Source organism: Ambystoma mexicanum, chromosome 9, assembly GCF_040938575.1.
Source record: "Ambystoma mexicanum isolate Mex_15411 chromosome 9, UKY_AmexF1_1, whole genome shotgun sequence".
Taxonomy (NCBI): domain Eukaryota; kingdom Metazoa; phylum Chordata; class Amphibia; order Caudata; family Ambystomatidae; genus Ambystoma; species Ambystoma mexicanum.
The window spans coordinates 1,468,455,326-1,468,473,711 of record NC_090931.1 but is presented as its reverse complement, the minus strand read 5'-3'; the positions used below and the strand labels follow the sequence as shown (position 1 = coordinate 1,468,473,711).

At 47.2% G+C, this 18,386-nt stretch overlaps 1 protein-coding gene across 2 annotated transcripts in view; it reads left to right on the top strand.

Moving 5' to 3' along the window:
- Positions 1–18,386, top strand: part of ANKZF1 (ankyrin repeat and zinc finger peptidyl tRNA hydrolase 1) — an 803,428-nt gene that overhangs the window by 98,278 nt on the left and 686,764 nt on the right. For both annotated transcript variants that reach the window (XM_069616921.1, XM_069616920.1), the window contains exon 3: positions 15,977–16,080. In XM_069616921.1, coding sequence (XP_069473022.1) covers positions 15,977–16,080 — 104 coding nt within the window. The remainder of the gene's footprint in view (positions 1–15,976; positions 16,081–18,386) is intronic.

Sequence of the window (18,386 nt, the reverse complement as noted above, 5' to 3'; positions counted from 1 at the left end):
CTTTAAAAAGATTTCCCACAGATTTCCCCGTGTTCAGAAGAGTGTAATGTGTGAATTATGTTAACAAATTTCACAGCGTTTTTTCATGATAATTATTTGCCTCATTTTTTCAAATATTGTTTTGTTGGGATGTATAGCTTATTTAGCGAATGATGTACAACATACAGTGAAAGTGGGTGGACTTTTGATGTATTAGTTAACATTGCAACCAATGAAGATAATTGATATTTCCAATTTCAAGGTGAGCTAGTGAGGGAAAGTGCTACAAGGTATTTGCTACACACGAAAGACTAGACTAGCACAGTAAATACCTATGGAGTAAAGACATGGAACCTGTGACAAATTCCAGGGTATTGTCACTGCTTCTATAGGGGAGCCCCTTCCCATGAGGCCATGGATGTGAGGCCACTACCCGATAGTCCCCCTGAGGGGAAACCCAGCGGGTGGATCTCATGGAGGGGAACCCCCTGTGGGACCAGTGATGACCATATCGGGAGAATGCGGTATCCCTGCCAGTTGCCTGACCCCAGACCCCCTTCCCCAATGGGGTCATGAGTTACTGTTACCCTAACATTACCCTATTAAGTACCTAAGTGAGGATCCCTTTCCCAGTACTGTGACGAGGAGGCACTCCATTGACCCGTAAGGGAACCGTAAGATCAGTACTGAGACAAGAGAGCAGTACGGAGGCATGGAGATTACCTATAGGTACCACAGTGAGTGGTCTAGTGGTTGCTGGATTCCTATAGGCCCAACAGTAGTTGAAATGCTGTATGGGAGCCAGGAAGTGTTGTCAAGTTGTCCCTGGAGGAGCAAGGAGCAGGGAAGTTATGCTGCAGGAGAAGGAGCTGTGGACCAGAGGCCCTGCCAGAGAGGGTATCTTTACTTGCCGGCAAAGTACTATGGACTGGGGGAAGCCCAGGAGAACCAGAGGTCAAGCCATCCCTGGAGGAGCCTAAAGGCAGACCGGGAAGCTGAGAAGGGAGAAAACCGCTGCAGAGCTGGTCCAGTGGAGAGGGACTGCTCAATGAGCAAAGAAGGTGAAACCCCTGGACTCCCTGAAGGTCGGTACCCATAGGGAGAAGGTGCCATGCTGACCAGAGGAATACTGACAGTACGGAGTGGCCACAGTTCGGAGAAGGACGCAGAGAAAACGGGAAACCGCACGGCAGATTGACAGGGAGAAACTGGGCTAGACACTCTAGAGTGTGGTGGAACCAATTTGAAGAAGCAAGTTATAGGGCGAAGCAATTACATTGGGTCTGGGACCCTGAATTAAGGCAAGAGACATTTTGTGTTGTGGAAATCCAGGAAAGACTTGGCAGGGTAATGAACAAAGTCTATGTTAGGCAGAATTGCATGCAGTACCCTCTGGGACCACCACATACAATTAGGACTACAGGTATAAGCAAAAACCAACCTTTGGTATAAGTCTGTACTACACAGTTTGTGGTAGCGAGCTGAGCCGCCAGGCTTATCTCAAGAGGGAATGTGAGCAGTACAAGGATGTTACACAGAGGTCTTACAATCACAATGGTTCAAGTAGACACTTATACTCAAGGTTTCTTGGTAAAACACTTATTAATTTATTACACAGTCATTTAGAAAACATTCACTAGAAGGAGGCAACTTAATATTATACACAAATATACTTCAATACCAAACCAATAAGTTTCTGAGTAAATTAGGCTCCCCTGAAATAGGAGCAAAATGGCCTTTCAGTTACTTTGAATGGGAGTAAAAAGGCACAAGTTAATAAAATAGATCACAAATACTTTCTTAGGCAGTGCAAATAGTTTCAGTTCACTTGAGGACTCGATTCAGTTCAATAGGCCTAGGCCAAAGTCAATGGGCTAGTGTCTTGGATAGGAAAGAGCAGTTCTTGTAGTAAACGGTAAAGTCTTTGTGTTAAAGATAGCGTCACGAGGGCGCTGCGTACCTGTTCGTCCGGTTTGGGGTCTCGAAGACCAGGTTCGGTTGGAGAAAAAAACACCAGTTTCTGACTCTTTAATTATGTGAAGAATCTGAGGGCATCCTCACTTCCTTTCCCCGGATATCCTCCTCTCAGGTGGCCAGGGCACTATTTCCTCTTGCCCATGTCTTGTGGATTTCCTTCAGGTACTTTGTGCCACCACCTGTGCACTATGGTCTCCTCTGTTGCCCCCCTCCCCCAAAGAAGTTACTGGGCCTTTGCACCCACTGGACCGCCTATGCTATGTTGCATTGTGGGTTGGGTGGCACTTAAGGGGGAGCTGAGCTCTCTCTCTCTCTCTCTCTCTCTCTCTCTCTCTCTCTCTCTCTCTCTCTCTCTCTCTCTCTCTCTCTCTCTCTTTTTCTTTCTCTTTCTCGCTCTCGCTCTCTGCCTCCCTCCCTAGAAGGGGAACTCTGCTGATCCCTTAGCCCCTGAGCCATGGTTTCCCTATTAGCTGGGTTTGGGAGACTCATAACTAACCTCTCAGTTGGACAGGCCACCATGACTGTGTGACTGAAGTGTAGACGAATATCTTGGCTTCCGGCTGAGTGTTTAACTGTACCTGGTGAAATTGTGTGGGGGTGGGAATTTCTAGATGGATCCACTCTTTAGCTTACCTCATCCAGCTGCAAGAATGTCTGTTCATGCTGTCATTGGAAAGGATACCAGCTGAGGCACTTCCGTGCACTCTGAATTTGACAGTGAATCTATACAGGGTCATGCCGGGTCCACCCTTTGTGTTATGTTTAATTTTAGTTGTAGTTGTAATGGAGGGAGGCGCCACTGCAGGTGATAGTTTAATGGCCATTGTTGAATTCTGATGTATTGGTGTGTTAGGGACATAGAGACAACAACATATGCACACAGGGTGGCGGCAGCAGTACTCCTACAGATCTATTTTTGTTCATTTTGTGTTTATGATTCTGTTTGGAGTTTCTCCCTTTTGTTGTATTGGGAGCTAGTTGGGGAATGAGTGTGGGGATGGGAGATGGTTGTTGGCCAGTATTGGAGTTACCTGAGATTTAGACGCACTACAGTTAAAATGGCACCAGCTGTAAGGAAGACATGGGGCCTCATTACACGGTAGGCGGTGAGCCATGGCGCTACTAGCGCCATGGCTCATGCCGGTAAAATACCGGCACCGCCTTGGTGGAAAGGGGATTTACCGCCCCATTCCAAGGTTGGAGGGGCGGTAAATCCCCCTTCCACCATTGCCCTTCCCCATTCCCATTTCTGCCCCATAGGGCTCTATGGGAATGGGGAAGGCGCTAATTATGGCACTGCAATTTTGCGGTGCCGTAATTAGCTCCGAGGTCCCTTTGCGGGTTGGATTTTAACGCCTCTTACAATCTGTTTCAACACCACACTTTTTGATAAGCCAAGAATGGTACTCACGAATCTTCAGGCTTTATCAGGATGTTTGAAGAGTAGAGAGACGTCCCCCCGGGAGTCCAGAGACCGTGAGTAGTGCTCTGTGCACCCAGGGGGCCACCCCCTGGGAAACCCTCGAGGGGAAGAAAACCCAGATCCAGACAGGTCCCGATTGATTGGAACGGAAGTTCGTATGATTAATGAAGACGTAGAAAAATAACTTGCTGTACACTTGACGTCAGGAAGCGGAGCACGAATAATCCAAGGTAAGATGCCGGGTAAACCCTGTTAATACCAGGAGAAGGAGAGCAGACTCTCGGGAGACGAGACTCAGAGGAAGACGAGGAGAAGCACAAAGTGACAGCAGGAGGAGAGGAGCCGCGGTGCGAGAGGCCGACGGCGGAAGGAAGAAAGAGGCTGAGAGAAGTAAGTGAAACAGAAACGGTGAGTACCGAAGCTTGCCGAAGCAGAGTAAAGGATGCCGAGCAGGGCTAGGATTAGCTAGCACGGCAAGCCGTGTGGAAAAAAGAAACAGCGAACTGTCAAGGTTGGCAGCCGCTGAGCGGAGAAAAAGGTGCTGCGAGCAGCTAGTACGGCAAAAGCCGATCGAGGAAACAGAAACAGCGAACGACCAAGATTGGCAGACGCTATAATGAGAAAGGTGCTGCGAGCAACTAGCACGGCAAAAGCCGAGTGGTGAAAGGTAGGGAAACACGACTGGAAAGCAATGCATACACGGGAGCGAGTAGCAACGCAGAGTGTTTTAGTGATTCTGGGTTTAAGTAGGAGTGATCAGGTGGAACTGAGTGCGAAACTAGACCTGCTCCGTTAGGTAGTAGAAACGTGATCCAACAGACGCCATCTTGAATTCCACTGTGTGCGCCGATGATGGTGAATCTTCCAATGTTTCCAAAGAGTTCTAGGGGTTTTCCTAACAGTATGCCCTTCCCGTGGGGTGGAAGGTCCGGGTTTCCACGGTTGAGACCTGTGGAATCGTCGCACCAGTGTAGGTGCATGAACTGCAGACGCTGGTTCCCAAGTCCTGTCAGATGGTCCATAACCTTTCCAATCTATAAGATATTGAAGACTTCCCCGATGGTATCTGGAGTTCGCTATGGCCGATACTTCATATTCTTGTCCTTCAGAGGAGTCAATAGGCAATAGGATGCTCTTTGCCGCTAAGAGAAGTCTGTTTCAAGACTGCTCCTATTGCAGAATGAGAAGCATCTGTCTCTAGAAGGAATGGTTTGGTTTGGTCCGGCAATCTAAGGATGGGAGCAGATGAAAATACAGACTTTAATTCGTCGAAGGCTTGTTGTGTTTCCTTAGTCCACACATATTTCCTTCCTTTCTGTAGAAGTGTAGTCATTGGTTTGATGACTTTGGAGAAGTTGGGTATATATTTCCTGTAGAAATTCGCAAAGCCAACAAACCTTTGGATTTCTTTGACTCCTTGTGGAGCTTTCCAATGCAAAATGGCTTGTACCTTGTGGGGGTCCATGGAAGCCCCTTCTTTGGAAAGAATAAAGCCCAAATAAGGAATCTTTTCTTGATGAAACGAGCATTTCTCTAATTTGGCGAAAAGGTGGTTGTCTTGTAGGCGGTGTAGTACCTCTGAAACATGAGAAATGTGCTCCTGTAGATTGGTAGAAAAGATCAATATATCGTCAAGATATACGATCAGTGAATGAAGTAATAAATCCGAAAACAAGTGGTCTACGAATCTTTGGAATACTGATGGAGCATTAGCCAGGCCGAAAGGCATAACATGATATTCGTAATGCCCAAAAGGGGTGCGGAATGCCGTCTTCCACTCGTCTCCGCTTTTGATCCGAATTAAATGATAAGCGCCTCTCAGGTCCAGTTTGGTGAAAATGGAGGCACCCCTTACCGCTTCTAAAATATCCTGAATCAAAGGCAAAGGATATCGATCCTTGTAGGTGACCCTATTCAATCCCCTATAATCAATGCACGGTCTCAGTTCTTTGCAGTCTTTTTTCGGGATGAAAAACAAGGATGCTCCAGCTGGACTTTTTGATTCAGTGATAAGTCCGTTGCGTAGGTTTGTCTGTAGATATTCCTTCAGGGCCTCCTTTTCGGGATTAGATAGGGTGTACATCCTTCCAAATGGGATCTGGGCGTCTGGCAGGAGATCTATACTGCAATCGTCTCTCCGGTGAGGAGGCAGTTCCTTGAATTCCTCATTAGAGAATACTTTACTGTACTTGTGGTAACATTCCGGTAACAATTTCAGATTTAGCACTACTGCATTAGAGTTCTGAGGGATCTCAGGTGCCTGAGAGGTGTGTATTCCAGTTGTACCGTTATGCTGGCATGTGGAGGTACAGTATTCTGATCCCAAAAACATGGTTCCAGCTTTCCAATTGATATAGGGATTGTGTTTAGCCAACCAAGGTATTCCCAGGATTATCGGGTAGTGAGCTGCCTTAATGAGATCAAAGATCACTTCCTCTTCATGGGTAGATATCCTCATTGTGAGGACGGAGGTATTGGCTCGTATGGGTCCAGAGGATAAGGATTCTCCATCCACTCCTTCGACTGGGATTGGTAGTTCTTTAGCCATATGGGGTATCTTGTTCTTGTAAACCCACTCGGTATCCATAAAAAGACCCGCTGCTCCGCAATCTACAAGAGCTGGAACGTTTTCGAGTGAAACATCATTAAATCGGAGTGTTACTGGTAAAACCACCATTTGAGTAGAATTAGCCACTCCGTTGAGGGAACTCGGAGTACTATGCCCGTTCATGGTTCCCTTTATGAACGGGTGAAGGCGTTTCCCGAACGCCGGGGAGGGACTAGATTACAGTCCTTCAAAACGTGTTTGTCCGAACCACAGTACATACAGAGACCCAGAGAGCGTCTTCTGTTTCTCTCTTCTGAGGTAAGAGGACCTCTAGTGATTCCTATTTGCATGGGTTCTTCCTCATGGGTTCGTGAGGTCTTGGTAAATTCGCTTCGTACATATGGAGGAGGTCCTTTGGCTTTTCCCTTCTTCCTTTCTAAATTCCTTTCTTGGATTCTATAATCCATCTGTAGAACGAGCGTAATCATCTCTGCAAGGTTATGCGGGCGAGGTACTCGAGACAGTTCGTCCTTCAAGTCTTCGTTTACGTTTCTCCTAAAAATAGTAATGAGAGCGTCATCTGCCCAGGCTGTTTCATGTGCCAGTTGTTTGAACTGAGTGATGTACGCCAGAATTTCCATTGTTCCTTGTTTCAGGTCTAAGAGGTTTTCTTGTGCAGATACCACTATTTCTCTGCGTCCAAACATGGCTTGTATGCTATTGGAGAATCCAGCAAGAGAATCTAAGAGTTGATTGTTAGTGGTCACCAGGGGGGTGGCCCAAGCCAGAGCGCTCCCTGATAGGTTGGATATCATGAAGCTGACCTTGGACCGGTCGTTAGGAAAAAAGGCCGGTTTTAATGTAAATTGTACCGTACAAGAGTCAATGAATTCTTTTAGTTTTTTGGGATTGCCATCATATTTCCCCATAGGGAGGGGACCTGGTGGCAGTTCGATTCTTGAGTGTACTACTTGACGAAGCATGGTGTTTTCATTGCGCAGGGTTTGCATCTCGGTATTGAGATTTTGTACAGCTGCTACCAGCTGCTGTATCTGTTGCTCCATGGCGTTGCTATCTCTTACAATCTGTTTCAACACCACACTTTTTGATAAGCCAAGAATGGTACTCACGAATCTTCGGGCTTTATCAGGATGTTTGAAGAGTAGAGAGACGTCCCCCCGGGAGTCCAGAGACCGTGAGTAGTGCTCTGTGCACCCAGGGGGCCACCCCCTGGGAAACCCTCGAGGGGAAGAAAACCCAGATCCAGACAGGTCCCGATTGATTGGAACGGAAGTTCGTATGATTAATGAAGACGTAGAAAAATAACTTGCTGTACACTTGACGTCAGGAAGCGGAGCACGAATAATCCAAGGTAAGATGCCGGGGAAACCCTGTTAATACCAGGAGAAGGAGAGCAGACTCTCGGGAGACGAGACTCAGAGGAAGACGAGGAGAAGCACAAAGTGACAGCAGGAGGAGAGGAGCCGCGGTGCGAGAGGCCGACGGCGGAAGGAAGAAAGAGGCTGAGAGAAGTAAGTGAAACAGAAACGGTGAGTACCGAAGCTTGCCGAAGCAGAGTAAAGGATGCCGAGCAGGGCTAGGATTAGCTAGCACGGCAAGCCGTGTGGAAAAAAGAAACAGCGAACTGTCAAGGTTGGCAGCCGCTGAGCGGAGAAAAAGGTGCTGCGAGCAGCTAGTACGGCAAAAGCCGATCGAGGAAACAGAAACAGCGAACGACCAAGATTGGCAGACGCTATAATGAGAAAGGTGCTGCGAGCAGCTAGCACGGCAAAAGCCGAGTGGTGAAAGGTAGGGAAACACGACTGGAAAGCAATGCATACACGGGAGCGAGTAGCAACGCAGAGTGTTTTAGTGATTCTGGGTTTAAGTAGGAGTGATCAGGTGGAACTGAGTGCGAAACTAGACCTGCTCCGTTAGGTAGTAGAAACGTGATCCAACAGACGCCATCTTGAATTCCACTGTGTGCGCCGATGATGGTGAATCTTCCAATGTTTCCAAAGAGTTCTAGGGGTTTTCCTAACAACGCCTGCAAAAAGCAGGCGTTAAATCCCCCAACCCGCAAAGGGACCTCGTAGTAAGGCGGTAAGGATTTACCGGTACCGGTATTTTACCGGTACCGGTAAATCCTTACCGCCATCCGTGTAATGAGGCCCATGGTGTCAAAGTAAGACAGGCACAAGTGATCACAGTTCAAGGGTGTTTATTAAACTTTATAAATGTGTGAGATAAATGCCTAATCTAAACTTAACTCTAAGATGGGAGCACGCTTCCACCATCAAATATTAATAATACAGTCCTAGTGGAGTCTAGTCAAATAAAAGGGCCTATACTAAAAAACCTATTGCCAACCCTTACCGCTATACTGCAAAAGAGTGTGGGATAATGTTCACAAGAAAAGAAAGAAGTGTTCACAAAATGATAAGTCAGGCTGTTATGGCCGGGTCTCCCTTCCCCAGCATGGGACAAGGCGGGTCTTTTGAGCACAACACACTCTTGGGCCTCTCCGACAGTTCCCTTTTCAATATCAGGGCCTTCTGTGCCCAAGTCGCATGCAAAAAATCTCTTGCTTCAGAGGGCCTGATGTATCGTACACAACAACAAAAGTTCCTTCGGTTAATCTTTACGGTGGGCGATTACTCCTCGCCCCTTGATCCCCTCAGCTGGGCTCCGATCCTTCTCTCACAACAGCCTCCCGCAGTCGGGCTCAGACAAACCATTGACTGTAGACATCCCTCATTCGGGTTCACGCTTGTCAACACAATGTTCGTGGGTGTATCACTGTTCATCTGTCATGATCTCTGCTTCCAAAAGGTCAGGGTTTTCCCAACTCCCTTGGAAGCAGATCCATAACCTAGGTTCCGAGGGCCAACCAGTCCCAATTGGGACCTTTTGGACCCAGTCCTGGCGCCAGTGGCACCAGGCTCATAAATGTGCCCAGTCCCAGCGCTGGAAGCGCCGGGCTCATAATGCTTGGGTGGACTTACCTGCAGCAGACCATGCTGCTTACTTGCCTGCCAGCTGAGCCTCTGATCCTCTTCTGTTTGGAACTACTTTTCCTGTTGGGTGGGGCAGGAGCCACTCCCTAGATTCAGAACACTGGAACTCTTCTGGAAAGCAGGAACTCTTTTCTTACCTAGGCGTGGCTGTGGAAGGAGACACCTAAGCACTACAGGAGGCTATTTAAACCACACCCGGTGGATGAATCTTGCTTTGCGTTATTCTGCATCCTCTGCAGCAGAACGCTCATCGTGTCTTCTGCATCGGATCCTGGGCCTAAGGGAAAAGGCTTACCATCCTGAATCCAGTCTTCAGCAACACCTATAAAGACAAGAAAGAACAGGTTAGCATTCCGGCATCTGAAAGACAAAGGCTTACCTACTCTTCGTGCGCTCCGGAGGTCTTCACACTGCATTCCGGCATCTGAAAGACAAAAGCTTACCGACTCTTTGCACGCTCCGGAGGCCTTCGGCGCTGCATCCTGCATCTGAAAGACAAAACAAGGTGCGTTTAAAGACATTGGGGAACTTTAATACTCACGTGCCATTACTCCTTTCCACATCAACCCCAGTGGGTATTCCGGCACCCTGCAGCCGCTCCGAACTCGTACCTGCAAAATAAAAGACAGTTAGAGCGCATCGTGAAGCAGGCAACAAGCGCTTACACGTGCTTCCAGGCGCTTCTATTCATCATACGGACTCCATCTTCAACTCACTTCAGCCCGTCATCCGCCATCGCCGGAACCTGCAAAACAAGAGACATCATTGCTAAAGACTTTAAAGACAATAGAATTACTCGAAACTTACCTTTCGTGCAGTAAACGACGGACAGCAGTCCTCTGAAGTCAAGAGGCCTGCGCTACCGATCCAGTGAAGAAACTGGTTACAGCACCCTGCCCCGAGGCAGATGGAGAGCTCGGCATTCACTTACCTAAGGTGAGAGCGTTAACCTTTGGGGGTCTACAGGAGAGCAAAAAAGGGAAGAGATAGGGACACCCCAATAACCCCAGTTCATTAATCCCATATTTTCTGTCTGCAGACATCTTACTCTTGAAGTCAGGCATACAGTGCACAGAGGTCCAGCCCAAAGAGCCAACCGGGTGCTACACATCACCTTTGAAGATACGGTAGTCGCCCAGTCAAGACCGGCGCCTCTGCGAGAATCAGGTGAGCGTTACATCATCACCATTCATAGGCATCCCTCAGTCGGGTTCACATTTGCCTCAAACACAGTTCACTTGGCTTCCACAATGTGTCAAAGATTTTAGACTGTAGAAGGGGTTTGGCTTGGCCCTTGTATGACCACTTCGGCCCTTCACGCCGGCCTCCCCTAGGCCTCTTGTTCTTTGTAGTTTCAATTAAAAAGTTCTTCATTCAATACCTTCTCTTTCTTTATGAGAGTGGTAGCAGTCTGAGACATTCGAATGGATGCCCATGTGGCGCTGGACCACTCAATCTGTGGTCCCCAGTTTGTTCACAAACAGACCTCTGTCTATTCTCTTCTTTCTTACAATGTTGCCACTGCAACCTTCAGCCTAACCCAGTCCTGTCCAGTATCAGCATCCTCCGAATCACCGGCTTTGCTGAACTCGTTGGCTCTTCTTCTGCTTCGGGAGTCAAGGCCGGTGCCACGGCAGGAAGCACTTCTCCCCACCCTGGCTATCAGTGCGGGTGAACCCCTGGTACCATTGACATCTGACACACCACTCGCCAGCTGCGACTCCCGGTCTTACGTTTCTTTCTTTGGATGCTTTTCGGGTCTGGCTTGAAAAGAGCATGGCCAATTCCCTCCTGGTCATCCTCTCAGGTCCCACCGCCTTTCTCCTCCGTGTAAACTGCCGTCCTGGATTGGCTGCTTCCTCGTGCGTTTGATCTTGCTCAAAGTGTGCTCTCTTGGTCCGCCTTTTATGCTTGTGGGGAAGGGAAAGGGCAGTCAGGTGTGTGTAGTTATCGGCAGTTGCCTGACCTTTGTGTTGCGACATGTCAGGTAAACGGCTCTGGTGTTAGTTCATTGTTTTTCACAGTGTGGGAAAGTGTTAATGTTTGAAAAGGCGGGGGATAGAGTTTCTAAGTATACTATGGGGTAAGATGGGGAAAAGGTGTTGTAAGGAAGTGCATATCACGTCTCGCCCTTCGGTGTTCCACTTCCACTCCCCGAAGACCCCCCATCCAGGTGATCCTGCCCCACTAGTCCACCCCCAGGAACTGGATCTAATAGCGATGGCTGTGTCCTGGCCACCTGGATGACAGATCTCCAGGGTCTAGCAGGTGAGACCCCTTCAGGTTTCTCACGCAGCCTTGTGGTTTAAGAGCTTGCACTCAATGGTTTGGATTACTCCCTCCACCAGCTCCACTTCATCTTTCCTTTGAAATGTCTTTAGAATTACAATCCCTTTTCCTAGCGAACAGATATGGCAGAGGCCCTCTGAATGGTGGGGCAGAGCAAATATTTAGCTACTTCCCAATATATCTGACGTGGTGGACTGTCAGATTCTCTTAGTCTCTTTGTTACCCCCAATCATTCAGTCCCATCTGCCCCGGGAGCAGATATGAAACCCTGATTTGTGTTGGGGTGAGGGGCACCAGTAGTCTTTATGACGAGCTAGAAGAAGGGCAAAAACTCTTTGAGGACATCTTTTGCCATGCGTTTATTGAAGAATAGAGAAAAAGTGCATCTTTCCCTATCACTATGGGGTGTTCCCTGCCCATGTTACTAACTAAGGCGCTCGCCGGTCATGAATAAATGTCCAAAAGAATCAGTCTGCTGTCCAAAGCTAACCTAACCGACCCTACCACTATTTTAATCAACTTAAGTCGGGAGAATGACTCCTTTCTCCTGGTAGTTGTGCTTATGCACTTATGTTCTCTTCTTTCTAGAGATCTGATAAATATACAATCCTCAAATACTCTCTTGTTATTCTCTGTATTAGTATCTTGAACTCTGTTAGAGGATTTATTATCCTTGTTTCCTCTTTGTTAGGGTTCTTCCTCGCTCTTGTCAGAATCCTTCTCTCTTTATTATCGAATTCTGAATGTACTTGTATTGTGTCCTTTTCTTGGGAGTTTTTGTTGTCCAAATGCTTATGGTTCCTCTTTTCCGAAAGTGGTCTTTCTTGTTTAAGGTTTATCCTATGGACCTCTCTGGTCTTTAGTTGCCAAGTGTCTCTATTGTTTTCCACTCTGTCTCTTGGATATTGGGTGATCTTCTCCTTTTCCAAAGGTATCAACACTCCAATTCTATTCTTCGCACTCTTTGTGATCTTTGTATTTAGCAATGTTCCCCTTCCATTCATCTAATTCTTTGTGATCTTTGTATTTTTCGTTACCACAATAAAATAGTTCAACTTTATAAACTTGTTTTCTACACTTTCATCATTTGTACTGGGACGCGTTTCTTTACTTCTATAACTTGTCCCTTTTGGCTTCCTGGTATTCCCGTTCTCCCTGTTACCTTCAGTTTTGTAAGGGAACGTCTCTGGTGCCCGTAGGTACTTGGAATCTTGTCCTTTCTTTGGTTTGCTTCTCTTTTCGTTTTCCACGATGTCTGCTTCCAGTGTGTTTCTGTCTCCTGTTTGGCTTCTCGATACCGCTGCGGGTAATCTGTTTGTTCGGTGCTCCCTCTCTGAGGTGGTGTAGGCATTGTTCAGAGGGCAGACTACCCACCACGATTGCTTTGTGATCACGCCACTACCGAGCTCTCAGTTCCAGCCGTCTCAGATCTCTGTTCCTCTGACACGCCAGGCTTCCAGCGCATCCTGTTTCAGCTCGAAGTTCCAAAAGTCGCTGTCTTCGCTGTCCGCGTCAGCTCCGCCTCCTTCAGGCATTCTCTGTACAGGGAGCTTCACCAGTCTGTCTCTGCCTTCTTCTCTTTTTCCGCCTCCCCTTGGCGTCTCCTTTCTCTTCAACGTGCTCGGAGATTGTGATTTAAAGGAACAGTTCTCCTTCTCTTTGATAACGTTATACTTTAATTTCATCTTCATCCCATTCATGGAACTTGTAATAATTTGGTGTATTAGATAGTTCCATATATGGCATCAGGGAGTTCCTCACGGGAATGGGAGTCCTTGTCCCCAAAGGGGAAGACTCTTCCGGTGATGTCTCACTTGTCTCGACTCCTAGGTTGGATGATGCGAAGAGGGCTCACCTCCCTAGCCTCACAAGGGGGGGGGGCGCTCCCCCTTGGGGAGAAAGGACAAATGCCCTTGAGTTGTAACAGTGTTTAGTGCCATCATTTCTACTGTAAAAATGTAAACGTATGTAAATTGCCCCACAAATATTTAAATAGTGAATTTTCCACCACACATTACATAGTTACATTTAATTGATATGTATTTTTACTGTTAAAGGTCCCTTAATCGAAACATGTTTGGATATCAATTGGCTGCCTCTTCTGTGGTGCCAGTTCCCTCCATAAAGTTATGTTGTGCATCCGCCAGTATTTGGTTATTGTTTGAGCAATCCACAAGTCGCTGGAAAAGGATTTTCCCTCAGGATTTACATGTACTATCCAGCAAGGGTATGGGATGTTACGAACCAGGTAACTGCACATCCTCTTTTTTTTGTATATTAACACTAAAATTGCTGTAAACTAGATCCTGGGAAGTTTATTCATATCAATAATGCCATTCCTGAAATGGCTATGGAGGGTGGCCTAAGGCCCAAAGGTCTGTTTGCTTCAAGAATATCCAGGGGAAGCCCCTCTATTCACACAAAATGAGCATTGGAAAGGCAAAATGTGATGCCTGTTGGACAACAAAGTCAAATAGTTATTTATTGACTGGACAAAGAATGATGCATACTGGGAAACAAAGTCCATTTAAAGTCTGATGATCAGTGTAAGAGTAACGGTGAATGTATGCTGTGAAGCGATGTCCTTTCAAAGCCTGCAGATCATTGAAAAGGCGATGTGTGAATCATGATGGGAAATTAAGTTCATTCAAAGTCTAACACTTATTGGAAGTTCAATGTTGATTGATGGCAAGAAATAATATAGGTTGCAGTACAACATTAACTGATATTGAGGGATTGAAGTTTTGATAAATGTAGGAATGAGAAGTCCAGAATTCCTTCCATACCTATGTGAAAACTGATAGAGGAATTTCGCCATGAGACATAAGTATGTGGATGACTGAATGATAAACCCTTGTTCCCATCCATTGATAGTGTGCGGTCTATAATGAGACAATACTGAAAAGGAACATTGGTGTAGAGGACATCAGAGTGGGAAGCAATTGTTTATGAGTTATTGAAAGACTGCGAAATACGCTGAATCATGTTTTGCACAAGACTGAAGGATTGCTGTTAAGAATAGACATTGAGTTCTCGGCTGGGAACCAATGACGTGAGGTAGTTGTCAAATACCGGGGAAGGGAAGTCAAATATGCCAGTGCAGTACCAAGTCAGAGAAGGACGAAGACTCAGCAGGAGAAATATTGTAGGAATTGTGGAGTAGTCCTTGACTGAAGTCAATGGGAGACCGACTGATGTAAACGTAACCTCCTGGATCCGAAGGAGAAAGACTGGGAAGTAGCGACTTATCAGCTCCATGTTGTAATCACTAAAGGTTTTATCATTTAATTTAGCAGATGATCACTGCACTACAGTGTCCAGAATGCAGCGACTAAGCTTTGACTGAAGTTGCTCAAATTCAGAGCCCATGCTATCCCTCTCTATGGGATGTGCTGGTGCAGTGTCTGACTCAATTCATGTCCTACGTACCACCAGAGTCTCTCTTCCACTTGCTGTCATCTATTCTTTCCTGTTCTCATCCCTTGTCAGGATTTTCCACAGACCTCTCACATCAATGGCTTCTCTTGGGACTTAGTTCTGCTCCCCAAGTAGCCGTTATCTCTCTGCAACTTTTGTAAGACCTTTCACAGATCAAAGGGTTGCGTCTACAGTGCACCGTACTCCTGTGGCCACCCGGTCACCAGGATTCTCTGCTGACATCCTATATATGGCCTCTATATCTCAGACTCTCTCCACCCAGCAAGGCCATCAGGCATAGTCCGCCATGTGAGTCCAGCTCAACCAAAGTCAGAATGCTTCCTGCTCACAGCCTACTCTGGGCCATCCCTCCTCCAAGCTTCAGCAGCTACCCCCGCAGTTGTCACCTCTTCCATGTCTCTACAGATTCTCCCCTCTGCTGTGCCTCTTCCCCCTCTCATCCTTCACCCTAACGGTGGGCATTCCAGTGACCTGCTATTACTGACCCATTGCTATTCTGATCTTTAACTCCATTTACCCAGCATTCTCTTTTACTGACCTCTAGTCACATGGTTTAGGGATGGGAGGTTCTAAAACCTCTGGCGATCATTTTGGATTTCATTGCCATTTCTCTGTGTGGATTTTGGTTAGAGAGCGGTGTTCCCCCTCCTTTTTCCTGCTTTTCTGTATGTTGTGTTTCTGCTTTCACCACAGCCTGCAAGAAACAGATGCTCCTCATCAGCCTGCTAGCTAACAATTTTCCCTCGCCTCTAACCTCTCTCTGACCCTCACTTCCTCTGCCTCCATTCTAGCACTTCATCCATCATGGGCATGTCCCGAGCACAGCTGGCTGTACCACCTACCTGCACTTAAAAATACCCAATGTTGGTTGTCCTTAATCTATGTATATCCACTTGGCCCTCGTGACTGTTGCGTTTACTCACCTCCACAACCTGGTCAGAATGTCCCTCAAACTCATCCCATTGTAAGAAGCTCACTGCTTCCCGTCAAATCTGATTTTGTATCTATTGTACGTTCTTTTGTGATCAAAAGAGCATTGTATACCCTCGAAGTAGTCGATTAGTTCCAGGCGGAGTGAGGACTGATGATGGCTCGAAGCCCAGGGTACATTGACATTTGGCTGTAGTGGGTCCTGCATTGTTATGCCCAGCACCTGTGGGTGTTGTACAGCTAAGCTATTAGTGACCCATCATAGTGCGAAAAGGTTATTGGGGTATGTGCTTGTCTGTTGCTGCCTGTAAATGTGAAGGGCACTTGGGATTTGTTGGTGTCTAGCTTCTGACGCATGCGTTTTGTCTCTCACAGAGGAAAAATTCAACAAATCGAAGACTGTGCCCTTGATTCCAGAGGTGTCGGACCGAATGTTTTGCTCCACGTGTCAGTGTGGGTTTGATGGCAGGGACGAGCAGGTCAGGTTTGGGTTGAACTTTCATAGTTTGAATTTCAGTGCATACCCCTGGGAGGGGAGCTTAGATCCCTTTTCCTAGTACATAGATGTGCAGTGGTCATCTGACTAACACAGAGCTAACAGTAAGCTTATTCCCAGTGTATTTGAAGGAGTGGCCTGGCTTATCACTTTTGTCTCTTTGAGGGGTAACAAGCATTCAGTCCCATCTGTCTCCCAAGAGCAGTGTGTGTTTACCGCTGTTAAATTCTGCCTAGCTTGCTCCCTGTAACCATGCTCCCAAACTATGAGCGTTATCGGCCACCTCTTCTCCTTCTCTCATCTCTGACTGTCTGTCCGCTATCCAGGAGTGGTGCGCCGCCAATGATCTCTGCCTTAATGCCAGTAAGACTGAGATTCTCCCTCCTCATCGGCACACCCGCTCACTCCTTTCCTGTCACTCTCTGGCCGGCCTCTCTTGGCCCTCCTTCCTGCTCCCACCTGCGAGGCAAAAAAACCTCGGGGTCATCTTCGTCTCCACACTCCTTCTCTCCTCACATCTCTGACGTCTCTAAGAAATCACACTACCAGCTGCACCTCCTCAGAGGTATTCTTCCTTTCCTCTCCTTCCCCCAGATGCTCACTGTCTCCAGAGCCCTGGTTCTCTCTAGGCTGGACTATTGCAACAGCCTCTTTCTAAATCTGCCTGCTTCTACTCTCTGCAACTCATCCAGAACAGGACTGCGAGACTTGTACTTGGCCTCAAGCCCAGGGATCGTATTTCTCCAGGACTGACATCTCAGCACTGGCTCCGAGTGGCTGCGAGGATTAAGTTCAAAACCCTCTGCAGTGTCCACAAGGCCTTCTGGGGCCTCAATACCTTCAACTCTCTCTTCCTAAATATCTTCCTTCTCAAACTCTTCACTCATCCGCCTCCAATTCCCTCAGGGTCAGTCACTTCTCCAAGCAACGAGTTGGTGGTAGATCTCCTTCTTCGGCTGGGGCCTCCCTCTGGAACAGCCTCCCTGAAACTTGAGAACCCTCTCCGGTTCCGGAAGCACCTCAAAACCTTCCTCTTTGCTTCTGCTTTTTCTCCTCCTCTCCTCTGCTGAAGTCTTGGCTGAAACTGCACTGGTTACCTGGCTACCCTCCCCCGCCAGTTGCACACATGCACTGCCTCCCTGGCAACCCCCACACTTGGGGACTGTTTTCTGTATCCCTACAGTCCCCCACTAGCACTGGACACCTGATGTCTGCACTTACCCTTGCACTTGCCTCCAGCTGGCCGTACTTCTCTTATTTTTTTTATTTATTCTATTTATCCCATGTACTCCCACCCTGAACTTTTCGCCTTCCCCTGCACTTGCACGATCTGAATGACACTTGGCCTAGTAGGATCGTTGTCTCTGTCTTCCCTCTGTTCCCCCTCCCTTGCCGCGTCGCGCCTTGAAACACTTGCGTATAGGCGTGCTATAAATGCCATATCATATCATATCCTTCTAACTATTTTCCCTGGGACAATTTTTTTTTTCTTTTTTACACTGCTTCTTTCCTAATTTAACGCTTGGTTCCCTAACCCTTCATCATCTCACCCTGCCCCTACTCTTTTTCTCCCATTTTCCTCCCTGTCCCAATTTTCCTTCTTTTGCTTCCAGAGACATGCATCCTAACTTTCTAAACAGTTTAAGGTAAGATGTGGCAATGGCCACAGTCTGCTTTCATGCTGCTGTCCACAGATTTCTTATCAATAAATAATGTTGCTTTATGCAGTGCCAGTACATTTGTAAAGAACATTCTGTTACTTATTTTCTATTTGTTGCAATTTTTGTTTAATTTCATCATCTGGTGGCATGCTTCAACCCTATGTCAGCATTCGTAAATTACAGAAAATATATCGGGTTGCAGTTTGCATATGTCTAGGGAAGGGCCGCCATCATCTATCTTTATAGAATGCACAGACGTGGAGCGACAACGGTTGGTCTGAGGAAGCAGACATGCAGACAGACATCCTTGATGCCCCGGGGAAGGGCCATGCAGATGTTACTTGCAATGTCCATCCATATGGGCGGGTATATGTGCCTACCTAAATGTAACTGGATGTAGGGCACATCTGTATAGGGGACGAGAGTTGGGGTGGCTCTCACTAGTTGTTAAGCCTCCGAAGCTGGAACTCCACAGGGACAGAAACTCCCGCAAGATGGTGGGGTGAGACAATCTGGCATGAATCCCAAGCCTGATGCTAAGAAAAGTATCTGGGAAGAAGTGTGCGATGCAGCTTGTTAACAACATAGTGATTGGGGTAGTGTGGTTGAAATGCACGCTGTTACGAAA